The 19,086-nt window shown below is 40.0% G+C and overlaps 1 protein-coding gene across 4 annotated transcripts in view; it reads left to right on the top strand.

Moving 5' to 3' along the window:
• The window catches only part of znf704 (zinc finger protein 704), a 60,449-nt gene extending 42,027 nt beyond the window's left edge, over positions 1-18,422 (top strand). For 3 of the 4 annotated variants that reach the window (XM_042012101.1, XM_042012100.1, XM_042012103.1), the window contains 6 exons: positions 2,494-2,594; positions 2,750-3,044; positions 3,496-3,621; positions 3,716-3,807; positions 5,433-13,470; positions 13,511-18,422. In XM_042012101.1, coding sequence (XP_041868035.1) covers positions 2,494-2,594; positions 2,750-3,044; positions 3,496-3,621; positions 3,716-3,807; positions 5,433-5,547 — 729 coding nt within the window. In that variant the 3' untranslated portion in view covers positions 5,548-13,470; positions 13,511-18,422. Of the gene's footprint in view, positions 1-2,493; positions 2,595-2,749; positions 3,045-3,495; positions 3,622-3,715; positions 3,808-5,432 lie in introns of all 4 variants that reach the window. The other variant, XM_042012099.1, reaches the window with a different exon arrangement.
• Positions 18,423-19,086: the final 664 nt, after the last annotated feature.

The following is a 19,086-nucleotide window of genomic DNA, read 5'->3' as shown; positions in this document are numbered from 1 at the left end:
ACTCCACAACACCAGTAAAGATTTTAATACCTGTTACAGCCAACACAAAGATCCCTCCAACATCATGTCTCCTCTCAAAAAATCAATAAGTACTTGCAGGTTAGCTCCATATTGGCGCACCAAAATGAAGTAATTGGGGACTTAGAAGAAACAAAGGCATGGTGGGATGTAGAGAGATATTTAGAACGGGGAAGAAGAAGAGAGATGAAGGTTTACACATTAAAAATTAAAGACTGACTTACAGGAATTACAGGATAAAGGAAGACAAAGTGGAGCAGAGATGGATACAAACAGCTTCTGTAGTAGCTTAGATAACAATGTTGTCTTTAATGAACACTTACACAATCTATATGCACGGTGGAAGGATTTCACGTAAAATTATCTGCGTGCTTCTCTTGCGCTTTTTCTCATGGATACACAATACTGTTTGAAGCCCCACATTTAATTAACTGTGAAGTGCTTCTTTAAAGAGCGCTCTCTCTCTCACACACACACACACACACACTTAGCAACACACAAAATAGGCTTTTGTTACAAAGACGAAACAATACGCGTGGGACAGATGATTGCTGTGTGCGTGCGTTTCTGAAAGGAAGTGAGGAGAAAAAAAACATCTTGTCAAAATTAAATCAGCTCCCTCAACAAAAGTTTGATGGACAGGCCTGTAGGGCTGTTTATAGTGGATCAGAGTAGAGGAGCAAGAGGGCACACAGAAGGCTCTTGGGGCTTTTCACTACATAGAAAGCAACCATGCAATGTCTCTTGGAAGCCAGTATGTAATTACAGTGGATGAATAAAAAGGAGCATAGCCTGCATGGTGTCCAGTATAACTCAATGGATAGATGAACCAGGGGCGTGAGGTTGTTTCTAATTCCTTTGTTCACTATACGTCAAGAAACTGGGTGAGGGAGGTGATATTTGACAGTATTTCCGATATGATCACTTTATTGTTTATAACAACCACTTAAAGGTTTCCATCTTCATGGTGATCACAACTTGCATTCAAGTGGCCGGAACGCCCAGCAGCAACGTCAGCTCTTTGACATATGACACTGTGGGCTCTCATCAATGTTGCATGTGTGCACAAATGTGAAATTTTAGCAGAATCCTGCATCTTGTTGCCACATCTAAGCCACTCCCCTTGCTCTCTGTAAGTCACAGGTGTTTTGTTGAAGCTCCAGTCAGTGCAGTGTAGTCACATTTAGCTGTTCCTTTGTTGTTCTTCTTCTTGTAAGTTTTTCCTCTCAGCTGGTTGTAGGGAGTTCTTGTACCTGTTGTTATTGACAGAGCCAAAGAACGCAAACTTGCATTCTACCCAATGTCCTTGGTAGGTAATATGAGGAGGCTTTAGCAGGACTGTTATTGATTATAATGGCTGATTGGTGTAGATTCTTTAGAGCAGTGGTCCCCAACCCTGGTCCTCAAGGCCCACTATCCTGCAGGTCTTCGATGTCTCCCTGTTGCAGCACACCTGATTCAAATGAATGGCTCATTAGCAGATTTGTGCAGAGCTTGTCACAGAACCATTTAATTTGAATCAGGTGTGTTGCAGCAGGGAGACATCTAAGATCTTCAGGATATTGGGCCTTGAGGACCAGGGTTGGGGACCTCTGCTTTAGAGGAAAGTTTGCCAGTGTCTAATATAAAATACAGCTATTGAATTACTCTGTTTTTGTTTTGTTTTTTTTCTCTTTGAAAAATGCTACAGTAATAATATTACCAAATGATAGAGGATTTTCTTTAACAATTTCTTTGAATTGTCTTAATTTGCTTTACTAGATCAGTTCTGTACTCTGCCTTCTGTGCACATATTTGAAATAAACATGTGTCAACTAAACACATGTCCGCAGTTAATCAAAACCATCGTTCCACAGCAAACAGATGAAGGCGCCTGCACTGCAGATGTGCCTGCATTCATTTTTTTTGTTTGCTGATTTCCCGAAATAATCAGAGACCATTGCCATGAAGTAATCAGCCGACAGCAATAATGCCAAAAAGTCCTGATTAATTGACCACATATTAATTACTGGTTCAAAGTGTGGGGATCTGGTGTGGCAGCTGGTGTCTGCCTCAGTGGGACTTATCCAACAATGATGTTGCTGTTTAACCAGTTAACCTAACATACATGTCTTTTGAACAAGTCCATTTAGAAAAGCACCAACTGAAGATCTGGTTTGACCACAAAGCTCAGGGAATGAGCTGGTACCACCCCAGGGTTTCTTTTCTTTTCCATGTTCATGCTGCACACGTTCAACCACCAAACCAATGCTGAAAACAAGCATCAGTTTTATCAGTCATTACACTGTTAACTGGAGATTACATAAAATGTACTAAAAAGCTAGAAACTGAACATTGAGTGAACATCTTAAGGGGCTTAAAAGTAAACTTGTGTGGTCTCAGTGATGACGGTGGCAGTTATTAAATGCTGCATCCTCATCCTCTCTCTTTGAAGGTAGCAACACACTGACATGCTGTCTGTTGTGTTTCCTGCAGAACTCCATGAAGGTGATGTTCAAGTGCCTGTGGAAGAATTGTGGAAAGGTGCTGAGTACCACTGCAGGCATTCAGAGACACATTCGCACCATCCACCTGGGGTAAGACACCGACACACTTTCCACACTTCTGAGCTCTGCCTCATCCTCTCTGACTCCCAGCCCGCTTCACTGTCTAAACAGCAGGTCACTGATATTTAAGAAGTCCTGTGAGTTTGCCCTGACATGTTTTCCATCGCACAACTTTTGCACTCTAGGCGTAACTGTGACTCAGACTGCAGCGACGGCGAGGAGGACTTCTACTACACGGAGATCAAGCTCAATACAGACTCTGTGGCTGATGGCCTGAGCAGCCTGTCGCCTGTGTCGCCATCCGTCCTCTCTCCTCCTCCTCCTCCCCCATCACCACTCCCTGCTCTCAGCCAGCCACCAGACTCCCAACGACCCCTGCAGCCCTCTGACACCAAGGAGCCCAACGCTGGTGGCACCACCCCGCTTAGCCGCTCCGCGCCCAGCGCTCTCTACCTCATCCATACAGACCACGCCTACCAGGTTAGTGCACACATGCTTCAAAATTAAGTAGCCAAACTCCAAAAATGATCATTCAGTTGCTTATTAACACTTCTGTCAGTGTTAATAAGCAGACTTGTGATGGTTTTACTGTGTGTGCTAACAGTTGTTTTATATCAACAGACAGCAACAGCTTCCAGTGATTAGTGTGAGGTAGATGAGTATTCTAAGCAATTTTAACCCACATATAGTTGTTCAGTCTCTGATGGTTCCTCTTTAAGATATTATTATTAATAATAATAATATCTGTACAATTGATCTTAAGTAGTTATGTGAATAAATAATCAATTTTGAAACACAATGTTGATTAAAAGCAAAAACATAAGTCCAAAGACAAGACAGTTTTTAAGATATGAAAAAGAAAATTAAATAAACTAACAATAAATTAAAAGTTGATCAACATGCTCTGTGCCATTTGGACCTCTACCTTCAGGCCACCGCTCCAGTGTCCATCCCATCCAGCAACAGTAACTCGGCCTCCACCAGCTTCACTCCCACCAACAGCTCCAGCTTCAGCATCTCCTGGCAGTCGCCTCCCGTCACTTTCACCGGGAGCACGGTGAGGAAGCTGGAACACTCCTACACAGCCCAGCATTTATTTACATGTGTTCTCCTCTGTTTTTAATGTTTATGTTTGCATGCGCTCTCTTCAGGTGTCGCCCAGTAAAAGCCAAGGATTCGGTGAACAGCGGTCCCAGACCATCGCTGTGCTTTCATCCCCTCCAAGAGCCACCGCCGCCCTCAGGTACTGGACCCCACTGCTCAGCGTGTCTCATCTGACATTTGCTTCTTAGCTTTAATTACAGCCTTAAAAAAAGATAAAGCAAACATCAGATGTAACTAAGAAACAGCTTGAATCAGGTGTATCTAATCTAATTTTCTACATAAAATAATCCTCAGTGAGTTAGTCTCACCTCATGTGGTGAAAACTATTACATATTAGCACTACGGCTCTTAACAGGTCACCACAGTCCGTCTTCTGATTTGCCTGATTCACTTAAACAAGGACCCACATTGTTTTGGATCAGATTATCCTCATTGTGTCTCTCACATAATAACACAAACTACCATAGTGGGATTTCATGTAAAACTGTTCATTCATCTCTGTCTATTTTCACATTCACTTCTCAGCAGGAGACTCACAGGGGGAAATGTGAGGTCTGGGTGTGTGGGTAAAACATGCAGGATTCAGGACATGTGGCAAGAAGTATGTTGAGGAAATTTAGATAAAAATGGTGAAAAGGTTCCTTGATCTGGAACATCTCTGGAACATTACAGTACAGCAGTGCATGCATGAATATTTTTCCCGAAAGCAGTCAGAAATGTTTGACTTGTGGGATAAGTTTGATTAGGTCTGCTTTAACATTAATTTCTAGCTCATTTAGCTGTGTCAGATTGTTGTGTTTTTTAGGTCACAGTTAGAGTGCCTCTCAGGCCCTGAAATTGAATGCAGACACTGTGCACAATATTACTGAATCTCTTAAGTTTAACACTTAAAATGTGGGAAATCCCTAAATCCGTCTACAAGGGTTATTATTCAGTATTGTTCAGCCCACACAGGCAGCAGTCCAGAATGCAACAAGAATGCTCAGAAATGCTGAGGGACAGATTGACTTCTGTCCTGCAGCGCACACTTGGCACTCCCACAATCCCCCTCTGTACAAGATCTTGCTGCTGTTGCTGTCTCTTTGCAACTTATTGAGATGTACTTGAAAGCATCGTTCAGCCTGGGTGTTCATATCTGCAGCCCCAGAGCAAGCACGCTATGTTTTGGCCCCTGCCTTTTTACAAGCAGCATAGTTAATGCTTTGCACCGCTATGACTCGGGTGGACATGTTTTCTACACCACAACCAAGAGCAACAGGATGGTTGTTGGCTTTGTTTGGTAGCTTGGTTGTGTTGTGGATACAAATGAAATGAGGTGCAGGTAGGAAAAGGTGAGATGGAGAATGATTTGTTCCCTGTGGTTTGACTGAAGATGGGCGTTATCCCTGATCTAGTCTGTGAGCCGTGTATGTAAACTACATTCTGAGTCGCTTTTCATGCAGAGGTGAAATCGTTGAGATACAGTTTATCTGTAATTATGAAAGAACTAAAACCCAATTATTTACTGCAGGTAAGACACACTTCACACAACCTGAGTTAAAAATTTTCTTGTCCAAAGTGACTTCTTTTTTTTTTTTAATCATAAGTTTAACCCCCACCCACAATTTGGTATTTCATTATTATTATTATTAATGACCTTCTCTGGTCCTAACACACAGTTATATAATGTCTAACCTTGGGGTTTTTACAAGTTTGGTACTGATACTCATGTCTTTTTATTACTAAAATAATTTTCATCACAATGTTTTTCTCTTTCCTCTCCAGTCGGAAAGTGCGTGGTGAGGGGAAGAAGTGTCGTAAGGTGTACGGGATGGAGAACCGCGACATGTGGTGCACCGCCTGCCGCTGGAAAAAAGCCTGTCAGAGATTCACTGACTGATCATCACACGACGAACGCAACACTGCACCGACAGGCGCAGCAGTTGTTGGCCAGAGAAAGAAGGGAGGGGGTGTCATTTTGCATGCATTTGGTTTTCTTCAGTTCAAAATCTCAACTATCCGTCAAGCTCTGTCCCCCCCCCCACACCACCCCCACCACCTTCATTGCCACTGAATCATTCTGGCTGTGGAAGCAAGAAAAGGACGGCAGTTTTATTTTTGTTTTTTGTTTTTTTGGGGTTTTTTTTTTTTTTTTTTGTTTGTCCTTTTTCCACGTTGCCGTCCAGGATTCCTTATACTGCCTCACTCTTCCCCTCGTTCCCAAGCGTGGGAAACCCCAGTGCAGCTAAACGATGTAAAAAGTAGATCTAAAGATTTCTGCATTTTTTTTTCTTGTTTCTTTTTTTATATTGGGTTCAGTGTTGCATCTTTCTATGTTTTGTACAGCTCTGGTTTTTAAATGGAAAGTCTTGTCAAAGAAGGGGCCCAGAAAAAAAAGAGGCCAAAAGCTTTTTTTTGTGTGTGTGTGTGTGTGTGTGTGTTTTGTCAAAAGATTAAAAAGAATTTTTTTTTTTCCAAAAGAAGAATGGGCCTGTTTGGTGAAGAACGTTACAAGAAAACATGGAGGTGAAGCTTGTGGTTTTTGTTTTCCCTTCAACCTGCTCATGTGTTTATTTTATTTCTGGATGTTTTGAGGTGATCTTTTATCACCGGCATCACAGCCTCTCCCGTTCTCTCAGCGCTGCTTGCGGCCCCTGAGGGAATATTAGGACTGTCTGATGGGCGGGAACAAGAGGGAAGAGAAAGAGACACGAGGTGAATGATCAATGCAAAGAAAAAAAAATAAGAGAGAAGATCCAATTTACAGTCAGGGAAAGCAGATGGAGCGTACCACATAAAACCACAGCAGCATTCACACTAACACAAGTAATCCCACGCAATCAAGCAGAGGATTACGTCACTTTTTTATCCAGCTGATTCAGTTCTTTCATCAGGGATGTGATTTTAAAGAAAGCAAAAACCAGCAGTTTAACTTGGGGGTTTTTACGATATGCAGCACTATCTCAGCAGCTTCTTTCTTTCACTACTCATGACTTTGCAACCAAAAACTCATTTTTCTCTATATTGTTCTTTACGATTTTGGTTTTTTTTGTCAAGGTGCCATGTTTGTTGATTTGTTTTTTCTTCTTGTTTTGGATGAGTCTGTTTACCAACCTGCTACAAAAAAAGTGTGTGTTAAAAGACCTTCCTGACAGCACTGGAAGTCAGCAGCATGTGGCGCCATAATAAGATTAACATCTTCTCATCAGAAACAGAGACAAATAGCCCTCCTCCTCCAATAATTTTTTATATTTTCAAAGGGAACAAGAACAAAAAAACTGTTTACAGATGCCACAAAGGCGCTCCCTCTATCTGTTAACCAAAGGGGGGGAGGGCTCAAAACCAAAAGTGTTGCACTTGCACTGTATTGGTGGTTGATTTTATAAAGCTGAAATGGTTTCTGTGTACCACTCTGTGTGCTCTATTTCCAATTTAACTGGCTACTACAAAAAAGTAACAGCAAAAACAAAAAAAAACAACAACAAATGTAGCTACATCTCTTCTTGAAGTAATCTTTTTTTATTTTTTTTTTAGAGAAGTATGGTTGAGAAAGCTTGTATGTGCTTGATTAGGTCCCCTTTTTGTTCAATATGCACAGCACAGAACCGTCCCTTGGCAACATGCGAGCAAAGCTTCGGCTCGAGCTTTCCTAAAAGGTTCTTGTGAAAATTATAAATGAAGTTTTCCCTTTTTTTTTCATTTGAATGTGTTTATTTGAACTCCAGTCTTCTTATTTGCTCAAAGGCAGAGAAAACAAAATCACAAGGCTTCAAAGTTTACACATGTGGACCAACTCTTTTGTCAGCTGCAGATGTTAACTGCTTTATTCTGCATCACATAAATTCGTCTAGACAGAAGCGTCCACCCGCAGGTTGCCTTGTCTTTTTTTTTCCTGGCTAACTCTTCATTGTGTGACGGTTGTTTAAATGCATGCTGTAATCTTGGTTGGCATTTCCATCGTGCACACAAAAGCAGTCCGAATTAACCAACACCAGCTGATAAACTCACATGTTCGCCCATTTTAACATACAGTACTTCCACATCTGCAAAGCGTAGCTCTTACATTTGTTTGTCCCTGTAAACATGGAGTTATTGTTTCTTCTCTAAGTCGTCTGCCAGCTCATGAACAAGACATGTTTGTGTTTGATGTTGGGAGGAAACCATGTTCTGTTCAAGCTGTCCGGCTTCTGTTGTTCTGAACATAGAGATAGCCTTAAAGTCAGATCATTGTGCTTCTTCTGTCTTTGATGTTTAAGTAAGAAATATTTAGATTATCTCAAAACTCATTTGCCCTTGTACAATGTGAACATATTACTGTTAAAAAAAAGGACAAATCTATATACGTAAAGAAAAAGAGAAACATTTAAATTCAAAGCAAAAAGTAGACGATTAGTTTTTTTTCTTTTATTTTTCATATGTATACACATTTATATATATATATATATATACACACACACACACACACATATATATAGCTATATATGCTGTTTATTATTTTTATTTTCATGTTCTGCTGAGGGAGATGTAAATGGTTGCATCTAACAGGAGGAAACCTCCGGGATAATTGTCATTACTAACTCAGCTTGTTCTTTGAGTGGGACCTGCACACTCCCACCTGAGGCTTCTCCATGTCACCTTCCCCCCACTGCCAGCGTCGTTTAGGGCTATGAAGGTACATCTGATTTATCTTTTACACCGAGCCTTATTTCCACTGCTTCTCTGCCAGTGTCACACAAGCCCACCTGCAATTAGTTTGATTGACATCTCAGCACGCCGTGCGTGCGGGAATGTGGAGGAGCCTCCGGGTGAGACGTGTGGGCCGCTCATCCCCTCTTCCGAGCATCCCTGTTGTTACTTCCAAGGAGTTTACACACCTTTATCAAATGACCTGAGGTGTCTGTGTGTCAGGTTGGATCTGCTCTGAAGCTCCTGATGAACCATGAATGATTTAGTGGTAAAGACCTCAGCAGCTGGATGTGACTTTTTCTTTGTTTGTTTGTTTTTTTAATTTCATGCACCTCCCACTACTCCCTCTTCATGTCTGTGGTGCTTTATGTTCTCTCCGACTGGTGTTTGGAAAAAATCTGGCATTAGAGGCAGACAGGGTTCTGTCCAGAAACAAGTCCTGTCGGTCCTCAGAGGTGCTGACAGACCTGGATAAATAAAGTCGGCAGCATTTCCTGGCAGCTAGTTTTACATTAAGTTATTTCTGGATGTTTTTTTTTTTTCAGATATCAGATATGATCAGATAAAGTTAAAATAAGCTAATCCAAATTCACTCAATGATATTTGCTGCCATGTTTTTTTCAGATTTGTCCAGGAATTCCAGGATTTGTTTGTGGACTGGCCCCTCCTTGGTGCCATTCACTAACAGTGGTACCAAAGATGGCGCTAATATAACGGTGCTTTCTGAGACACTCGGCCCAGGTCAGCGTTCTGGTGCTGCGGCCTTGGCGGAGGGAGAAACGAAGGTGCTAACAAATACCCACACAGTGCTGTTTCTCCCACGAGTCCTCTGATCATACATTCATTTTTGTACACGTTGTTTTGTTGTGGAACATGAAAATAAAAAACACCATGCCTCAAGTCTACCAAGTGTCCGGACACAAGTCAGTGAGCGACTCACCTGAAGCTTCGTCTTTCTATGTTTCTTTTCTTTATCATTATCGGTGGTTTAGTTTGGTGACTTTCATTGTTGGAGTGGTTCAGAGCAAATCTGATTAAATTTATACCTGCAGAAGATAAAATGAGCTTAGTTTCTGTTAGATGCTGATTTAATACTTTCAGTCCAAGCAAGAAAATTAGACTTCAGTTTGGAATAAAAAAAGTTGATTCGCTTGTTTTCCTTGAACCTTTGATCCGTGACATTCAGCCTTCATAAGCAGATTGAGACACATCAGTTATTAATGAGCCATTAACTTGATAACGGTTGTTATTATTTAATAACATCCGTTCAGTCATAGTCTGCAGGAATATTAGCACCAAAATATTCCTTAAGCTGTAAAATGTGAAATTCTGCAGACTGATTCTTGATGAGACCTAAAAGCCCAGCTAATGGTGAATTCTTGGACCTGATGTTAAAACGTGAAAAAGATGGTGTTGCGGTTTATTCATTTTTGCCAATATGTTTCCTAAAATAGCATATTTGTACAAGGATTTAAAAGAATGGAAATGGAGCCTCTGTGACATGATGACTCCATCTTCTACATCATGTTTAATAAAAAAAAAAAAAATTAAATTAGCGCTAAAATATCCAATTCTATCAGTATTATTAATTTGTGCATATATGTATATATGTGTGTGTGCACAATAAACTTCAAGTTGAATAAAAAATGAAGGTAGCTTAACATGGATCCGCCGAAGTTGGAAGTTCCTTTCTGGCACTTGTGATGAAAACCATGTGATTCAGGCAAAAGCTCCAGAGGGAGTACAATGATCTTTATTTAACATAAAGAAAAATGTACATCTGAAGTTTAAGACAGGCCTCCCCTGGGAGGCTCAGGATGGAGGTGAGAAAACATTACATTTGTTATCAAAAGAGTCAAATCTTTATGTGGTTGAAGAACTGAGACAAAGTCAGCTACTTATAAAAACCTTAGAACAGACTATTTATGTATTTGCTGTAGTTTGGGTATGTGATCAAACAGTTTATGGGAATAAACTATTTAATTATAATCCTAAAGACCTCTAGAAGTTTATCATCCTCAGACTGAAAATCCCTGATGTATCTATAACAGAAATTTTCTTTCAAGGTTTTAATTATTTAACCATCAGATGAACATGTTGCAAAGATTTTGGAGATATTGGATAATTTACTTTGTTTTGAAGACAATCTGAAAGATTGTGATGCTCATTAATTTGCCCTGAAACTGACATGCGGATGATGCCTAACATGCCTCATGGCAGCATCCTCCTGATCATATCACCTTCCTCATTTCCATTAAACTGATCTCTCAGCCCTGAAACCTTGTTGATGAAGCGATCAGCTAAACAAAAGCCCAGAAACCAGCTTCTGTGTGCACAACAAAATCAAACCTGTGCCATCGAATAGCCACAATGGACGGTCCAGATGCTCCAGATAGCGATAGGATAGCTTATGAGGATTCTTTTCCTTTTTTTTCCCCCGCAAATGGAGCGTATGGTGTGTTTGCACCTCTGCTGCCTTTTAAAGGATTGAGCTGTGATTTATGTGCTGAATAAAACAAGATTGCATTATTCTGCTTGTGGATGATATAAAAATAATCTCTGCTGAATTATGATGGACTCTCTGTGTGTATGTCCAGTGTAGTTGCTGGGTAGTGATGGCTTTAATCATAGTTCATGTTGACAGGTTTATAAGGATTCCCGGTTTATGTACCCGATCCTCACTGAGATCAATACTTCATACATGACAAGACTTGTATGTGACAAGAGGCTGATACCAGATATACCTACTACCATCCATGTATAGGTCAATATATGCTACAATATATACAGATTAAGCTGCAGTACAGTATATCTAAGCTACAGTATCAGTGTATCAATATATTGATGTGTTATGACTTTGTACTCACAAAATTCCTGCCTATGTTGGGTTTTATTCACACTTGTCTGCAAAGTGATGGGTTGTGCCTTTAGTCAGGAGGCTCCCCCTCGGCTCTATAGCTGCAGATTAGCTTGCCACCCCCTCCCAGGAGGCTATAAAACACGAGGGACTGTTCTGCAGATGCACCGCCCAACAGCTAACAGCAGGTGGCGCTCTGTGGCATCTGTGGTCATGTGACAATAGCAGGAAATGTCTACAGTGGTCATGGCATTTGCTTTGCATGACCTTAAATTGAGTTGAACGAGATGTTTCTGCATCTTTGCTCCTTATGGCAGTGCAAGTGTTGTCAATGAGAAGAGGAGGGGCTCTCCCTTTGTCCTTCATTCATTCATTCAGGAATGTGAACAAGGAGGGGGGGCGGGGATGAAATGGCTGCTGCAAACACACTGAGACACGTTTTGTTTCTCTATTGTTTTTTAATATTAACATTAATGACTAAACAGGAGTTCTTTGTGTGTTTTCAGAATCTGCTTCACCCTGGTTTTGTTAGGAGGAGTCTTGAATGTGCCTTGACGAGCGTGGAGTTTCACCACGTTGTGTGTAGAAACTCTGAGTGTGTGTGGCTGTGACACACACAGACAGATATTGACGACGGTAGAATGTTTCTGGTGCTGGCTGGTCTGAGTTCTCCTTTCTGTATCTAAAAGTCAAAGATTTGTGATACAAAGAAGTGTCTTGTGAGTTGCGTTCAGAGGCCCCTTTGGCCCCTTCTGTGTTCCAGAAAGATGTTGCAAGATCTTAAAGAGTGACTTTTCTACTCTTTGCTGTAACTTGTAAACAATTTTTTAAATCCAAAATTATAATGAAACTGTGTTTCAATGTGTTCGTGTTTGTCTGTTTGATTTTTTTTTTCCTTTCTCTTTGTTTTCCCAAACAAAACTCCTCTCTTCCCTTCTTACAAGGGCTTGTAGATAAGTGTGTATCGCCGTGAAGAATTGCTGTTGTGGTGCAATCTAGAAATGTTTGGGAAATCAAAGGAAATTTCTAAAGAAAACAGCTTGTAAAACAGTGAGTGAGATGATCCATTATTAGCGTGGAGCTGCTAAGTGGTTTCCACAGAAACCTGAACAGGCCTCACTTACTTTCTGTGTGAAAGTGGGTGAATATTAATGTGTTTTAAAAGGCAGATGAAAAACACTGAGTTCTGTCATTAGTTTTAATCACTCAGTATTAATTGGCTCAACACTCATTATTTCAGGGGGATTTGTGCCACAGCTCCTTTAGTTTTAACTTAAATATGCAACAGAGAGCGGCGACTCGCCCTCTCTTTAAACCGGATCATCTCATTGGCTGTTTTCTTTGATTACAATCATGTAGACCTCAAGAACTCAATGACTGTCGCACTGGATTTTTACACTTTTTTCAAGCAGGATATAAATACTTCTCTGGTCTTAACTGTATTTTTAATGCTGCATGTGCATGCAAATAAGGAATTTATTGACTTTATATAAATGTGCTCTATTTGTGCCGGGCCACATTAAGGGTTGAGAGCAGCCGGTGTTGCTTCAGTATATTATTATTATTTGGCTTTAGCCGCACATTGTGCTCCAGTTTTTACAGATTGGTATAAGAGAAGCACCCCCTTTCCCTGTATTTTCTAGTCTAAACAAGCAGTTTGTAAGTACTTGCGATTCCCTGCAGGCACACACCCATTTGTTATATTCGTGTTGTGTTTTTAGCAGTTTGCTGGACTTGGGAGGAAGCTGTGCAGGAAACCCTGCATATAAAGTGTGCATAGTTATTTATTTCTAACTAAGAATGCACAGAGATCCAGTGTAACCAGATGAATTGGACATGTTGCATTAAGAGAAAAGATGAGCTAGAAGCAAAATGTTTCAATGTGGTCACAATGACATAGATTTGACTCCTCTCTCTGATCCTGATTTTCTGTCTGGAATATCATTGTGAAAGGAAGTGAATCAATAAATTTATGGCATTTTTTTTGCAGATAAAACACCACCCATAAACTGCTAGAACGGGTTATGTGTTTATTGTATGTTATCATTGGGATGCTGCAGGATTAAAAGATGGATTGTGACTTCTGAGGAGCAGAAATGTGCACAGTTTGACTCTAAACAGTTGTGGGTAAAGCCAATTCAAATGTATGACTGACACGAAGGGTCCTGCTGCTTTGTTCACTGTCTCTGTAGAACAAAATCAATAAGCCGGACGTTTTCTGTGACTCATACATCCTGTGAGTTTGAAAGAAGACAGAAAAGAGGAAACTATGGAATAATAGTGGTGGAACACAAAATTAATCTATAAAAGAATGGATGAGGAAACATAAGGATGATTTAATTAAACAATGGGTGTGGAAAATTAAAAGAATATAAAGGAAATTAGCTTTTGCCGTTAGTTTTCTGACTTACCTTTTCTATATAGCTTTCTCTTATTGCAATTACTAAATTATTTATGTGCCAACTTTTGTTTGTTGGTTTAATTTGCTTGTCTCATTACTTTTGCCTTTGTTATTTGTCACATTGTTTCACAGATGCTAAATGTGACACTGTTACCAAGGCAAGAAGTTTTTTCTTTTCTCTAATTAGATTTTTTCTGTGATTAGGAACACACAGAGTAGGCAAATAGCAAAAGTAAATCCTAAAAGGGAAAGTCTAAATATGTAGACAAGTAAGATGGAATCCATTCACACATCGGTTCAACCAGCAGACATGTGAACACCAGGTCTGAACAGGCTCTAGGTATCGATGCTGTGCTGCATTATCTCCATTCTGGTCCTGTAATGGCTGCAGATCTGGTCAGGTTAAAGGTTTTGACTTAAAACGTTTACTCACTTTTGGTCAACACCTGACCACTTTCTTTGGTGGCCTGAATTGGAGCCAAGATGGTTCATTTTCAGCACTTAACCAGCAAATTGTGGCTACTTTGGAAATTTAATCCAATGAAATGAAATGAAAACCTTTTAAAACATCTTTAATAACATCTTTAATGTTGCTTACGCCACATCCAGTGTGACAGCTGGATGGAGGGTTGTTGCTCTTTTGTGCTCATTTTAAACACTCCCCTGAATCCTTCGACTGCACTTAAACATTTAAAACAAGCAGTGTTTCCTGCGTGTGCACAGAGCCTTTGTTTGGCGGTGGCTGCTCTCCACCCTCATGTGGTCGGCACAGTATGTTGCGTTTTTTTTTTTTTTTTTTTTTAAACCCTTTTAAAGCCCCTAAACGTAAATGTTTGAAATGTGTCTCCAGACTGTAAACTAAGTTGTATGTAACATGTTTTCACTCTCCAAATCTGCTCAGTGCATTAGGTGGCCCGGATGGATCATAAAATGTCAAACTCTACCTTATCTGATATTGAACAGGGATGGAAGATGGCTGGCGGGGAGAATTATTTCTGTGCTGAAGTGCTCAGGATGCCATTGTCTTGAACATGGTCAGCTTTAGGATTTGTTGTAAAAAAAGAAAAGGAGATCTTTTTTTAAAGCTTGGTAACAGTATTTCCTTTCTTGCACAGAACTAGTGAGAACATTAACATGTTAACATGTTACGTTCCTTAAGAAAGCAGATACACAAAATGTTAAACCACTATTTAATGTGTAGATGATGCCCAGGAGGACGGATTGAAACACATACACATCTGTAAATCTGTAAATTCTGTACCTTTTCCCTCCACTCTTAAACCTGAGCATTACTTATTTCTCAGTTTTTATTCTGAAACAACAACCCCGCATGAGTGTTTCATCTCATTCACTTTCAGCTCCAATAAGAAAACATGTCTCTGCAAGCCTTTCCTTGCAGCTCTGCTCTTTTTATATACTGATGTGGTTTAAAAGAAAAGACCTGCAGGATGATCTTTAGTGTGGGCCCTTTTGCTTTGGGGTCATCAGGAGTAAGCGTGTATTTTCATGGAGACAGCTCTCATAATTTCACAGTGATGGGGTGATATATTAGGGGAATTAGGTCAGACTGTTTAGGGAGCTGTTCCCAATCCGCCTTTTAAGCAACTGCAACATTTATGTGAGTCTGCATCGTCATGTATCAAGTAGGATTAATTAAGCAACAATATGCAAATAAACATGACAGCTGCAGACATTTGTCGCCCATCTTTTGGGCAGGACTTCTTCCATTGCACTCATAAATATCTTAATATTACACACTTTAAACTCCTTCACACAGACACGAAGGCACATTAGGTCATGCCATCAAGGCAGTTTGTGCCCTTGCTGCCTGACATATGTCCCTGTTGCTTCAGGTCTCATCCTGTGATGTTGAGGAAGCTACTCATGTCTGATAAATTAAAAAAAAAAAAAAAAAGCCATAGAGCTGTAAGCATCAGCATGTGTCTGTGTGTTTGCAAAGTGAGACGATAGTGTGTTTCCAGTGACCGCCCGAGGTACATCCCATCTGCTCGATGTAGCATTTACACCTCCTCCTGTTTGTCTATGTGTTTGTGTTGGGAACAAAAAGGCTTGCTGTGAGTCTGTGTTTATGCATATGTGTGTACCTCAACTCCCTCAAAGCCATTCCTGCAGCCATAGATGCACGATTCAATCCGCAAGCTGTCATACCTCATGCATTATCAACTAGCATATCGACATAGCATAATGACCCACCCCTCCTGCTGCTTTTTACACCAGCGTATGTGATTCATTATTATTAACATGGTCAGCTGTAGAGCATTTCTCTCCATTTGATGACCACAAAGTAATCAGGATGATTCCACATGTATGATGCTAAGGTCACATAGCATCTGCTTTCAGCTCTGTGGCATTTTACACAACACCGTAACTGTGGTGAAGCTTTTCCAGGCCGCAGTCGCTTGCTGTGCACTTGTCACATTGATCCTGAAGCCAAAAACATCTGAGCAGCAGGTTGAGGTGACGAGGAATCAAGGCCTCAGCGAGTCAAGCACACAAGGTGTTTGGCGCATTAATAGCAAGGAGTCAGTTCTTACCTAAGTTGTTGATCAGGGTGATGATAAATAGAATATGCACAGTGGTTTTTTCTGCTACCATAGATGGTTGGAACTGCTGCTGCATTATAAATCAGTCACTGAGTATGACGAAGTACATTCAATGCATCAGGTTGGTGGGAAAGAAGAAAGAGAATCAAGCAATACAGCTAAGTCAAAACTAACTCATCCCCCTAACATCATGTGTTAAGGGCGGGTGGGAGGAAGACATAAGAACTGTTTGTGGAAAAATATACTGTTGCATGATCCTTGTATTTTGTCTCTACAACAGAGGAAGTCAGGAATGACTCCCTGTCTTTTCAAAGATGGATAACTGGGTGGTAATTGTCATGCTAAACCTATTAGCCAGTTAGCTTCGCTCAGTAAATAGAATTTGGTTACAAAACTGTCAACAAAATCAACCTTCCAGCATCTCTAAACTTGACTGTTTTTGTCATTTGTTTTTCTTGCCAAGACGAGAAGAAAATGATTGATAATTATTCTTCTGTCTGTAAATATGATGATGTAGCTGTTAGCCAGTGAGCTTAATAGTTGGGATTTCAAATGTGGTCACAAAGCTCAGCTCAGTTGCAGAACATCAGTGGGGCGGCTGAGATGGATCCATTTCTGTTCGGTAAATGTTAAGCTGCTGTTAGCGGCTAGTAGGTTAGACTCCAGGCCCTGTTTTTTCCTCATATCCCATATTTTTGGTATCTTTATTGCAAAGTTCTCACCTCCTAGCATTTTGGGTTCCTGGGGTCTGATGTCCCAGAGAGCCTATTTCTCCAAGAGTCTGTTCTGGGAGTCCTATTACTGCAGGTTGCTAAGGTCTGAATTCATCTGGGTCTTTATATTCCCAGGGTGCAATGTTTCTAGGGTCCTATGTGTCCATATTCTAATGAGCTCAAAGTCCAATATACCTAAAGTCCTATGCTTTCAGGTTCCTACCTTCCCAGATCTTTATATGCCCTGTCTTCTTTTTGTCCCATTAAGGAAAACTCTTAGGGTCCCAGAGTCTGATGTTGCTTAGTTCCACACATGAATTCACCCAAGCTTCTTTTCCCAAAGTCCTGTGTTGCCCTGCTCTGAGGGTGGTAGTACTTGTTGGAGATTAGATTGGATATTGAATAGTAGAAATACAATGTGTGGATGAGCATGTACCACAAGGTTTAATGAACTGTGTGTAGTACATGGGATATTAGGAGGAAGAGACTTCATCTGGAATTCTGGGTGTACAATCCACATAAGCAATGCAGTTTCTTTTGAGTTTCTTTGTTTTGTTTTTGCTTGGAAGTTTGTTCAAAGGAGTTATTTCGGTGGAAAACTACTGCACTGAGGAATTTGAGTTAGTTATGTGTTAATATAGCTGTTATGGAGACTTTTAAAAATTATATTTGTCAAATATCTTAACTTCAAAAGGGGCAAATTTAACCCCCCAATAGTTGGTTTATAGATATTAAATAGCTTCCCTTTGTTTTACCAAGGGGAAAAGATCTGGCACACCAGAATCCAAATAACATATTGCTTTTTTATCGTTTGGCTTGTGTTTATTAATCAAGATTTACTAATCAGTGAATTTTAGAGATGCTGATAGGTTAGAAACAATTCACACTCTTCATGCTGAGCTTGTCTAGCTTTGTATGTTTTGCATGAGTGTGCCATCAATCATCTCTTCCATTCAGAGTATTTACAAAAAATATTAAACTATTGATCCCAAATAGTTATTTGGGATTGTTGCGGGTTTGTTTTTTTTAGCCTATTGGACCTCACATTCACTCCAAGCCATGTCTGAACTGAATGTTCCCTTTCTGCACATTTAGAACGGCCTGCTTCTCCATATTACACTAACAGTAGTCAGTGTCACACACGCTGAGCCTCTAGGAAATACTTTATTAACTCAACATACAAAACACTTGCAATATACCGTATGTATCCGTTCTCTGGCAAAATGTATAATCTATTGCACCAATGATGTTTTCTATAATTCTTTTCACAGTGTTATCAAATGAATTTTATCAACTTTAAGATGATTTTTCTCACGAGGAAAGTCACACTGACTGTTAACTGTAATGTTTTTTTCTTTTTCTTTTCCTCTGATCTGTGTGTGGGTAGAAACTGCCATTGTTCTTGTTGTAAATGGTGTTTACTGACTATTTGCGTTCTGGTGCTGTTGTTGTTTGACTCTGTGTACAGTTTTCTGCAGAGTGATCTGTGTTACTAGAAAATTCTGCAGCATCTGATTATAACGGAATAAAGACTTTTTGGCAGCTGTTTGTTAATCATTGTCAGTGTGTCTTTTTTTTTTCTTTAACAGTGTAATCATATAATAAGGAGGTAATGTTGAGACGTGCTACATGTGATCAACCAATCATATTTGATATATCCTCATTTTATAGTGTAGCATTGATTCTTTAGAGGAGTAAAAGGTCTGAAAACTCTTTTAATACCCCTTTTCCAACTCTGATTTACTAAAGATCACCTCATGAGGATAAATTGTTTAAAATCATACTTCATTTCAGAAGCTCTTGAGTAGTTGAGATACTGTTCTTTCATCCTTGCCTTTGATACATCACCAATAGTTATTTAAACTATGAATAGTAATCATACATCATGTGACTAAAGTTGACTTGTAGTTCTGATTAATTTGCTTATACCAAACACTAGTTTGATATGTTGAAATGAGATTCAGGGCAGGCTGTTCAACTACACTTAAACCCTATTTGTGCAAAAACTGATGGTATCACTTGTAAACTTGGCTCATCTCCTTTGAAATAATCTGCACACTTATACAGGACATCATGCCTTCCAGTGAGAAGTCACGTGAGAATACTCTTTCTGTATCATTCTGTAACTTTGGTTCTATAATGACATACAACAACCCCTAGTTGTGAGTATGAGTCAGTGCAGCAGTTAGTCTGGTCTGAGCTGAGTAAAATTAAGCCA

The sequence above is a fragment of the Melanotaenia boesemani genome, chromosome 17 (genome assembly GCF_017639745.1).
Source record: "Melanotaenia boesemani isolate fMelBoe1 chromosome 17, fMelBoe1.pri, whole genome shotgun sequence".
Lineage (NCBI taxonomy): Eukaryota > Metazoa > Chordata > Actinopteri > Atheriniformes > Melanotaeniidae > Melanotaenia > Melanotaenia boesemani.
Note: the sequence above shows the minus strand (reverse complement) of the source record. Positions and strands in the feature narration are given on the sequence as shown.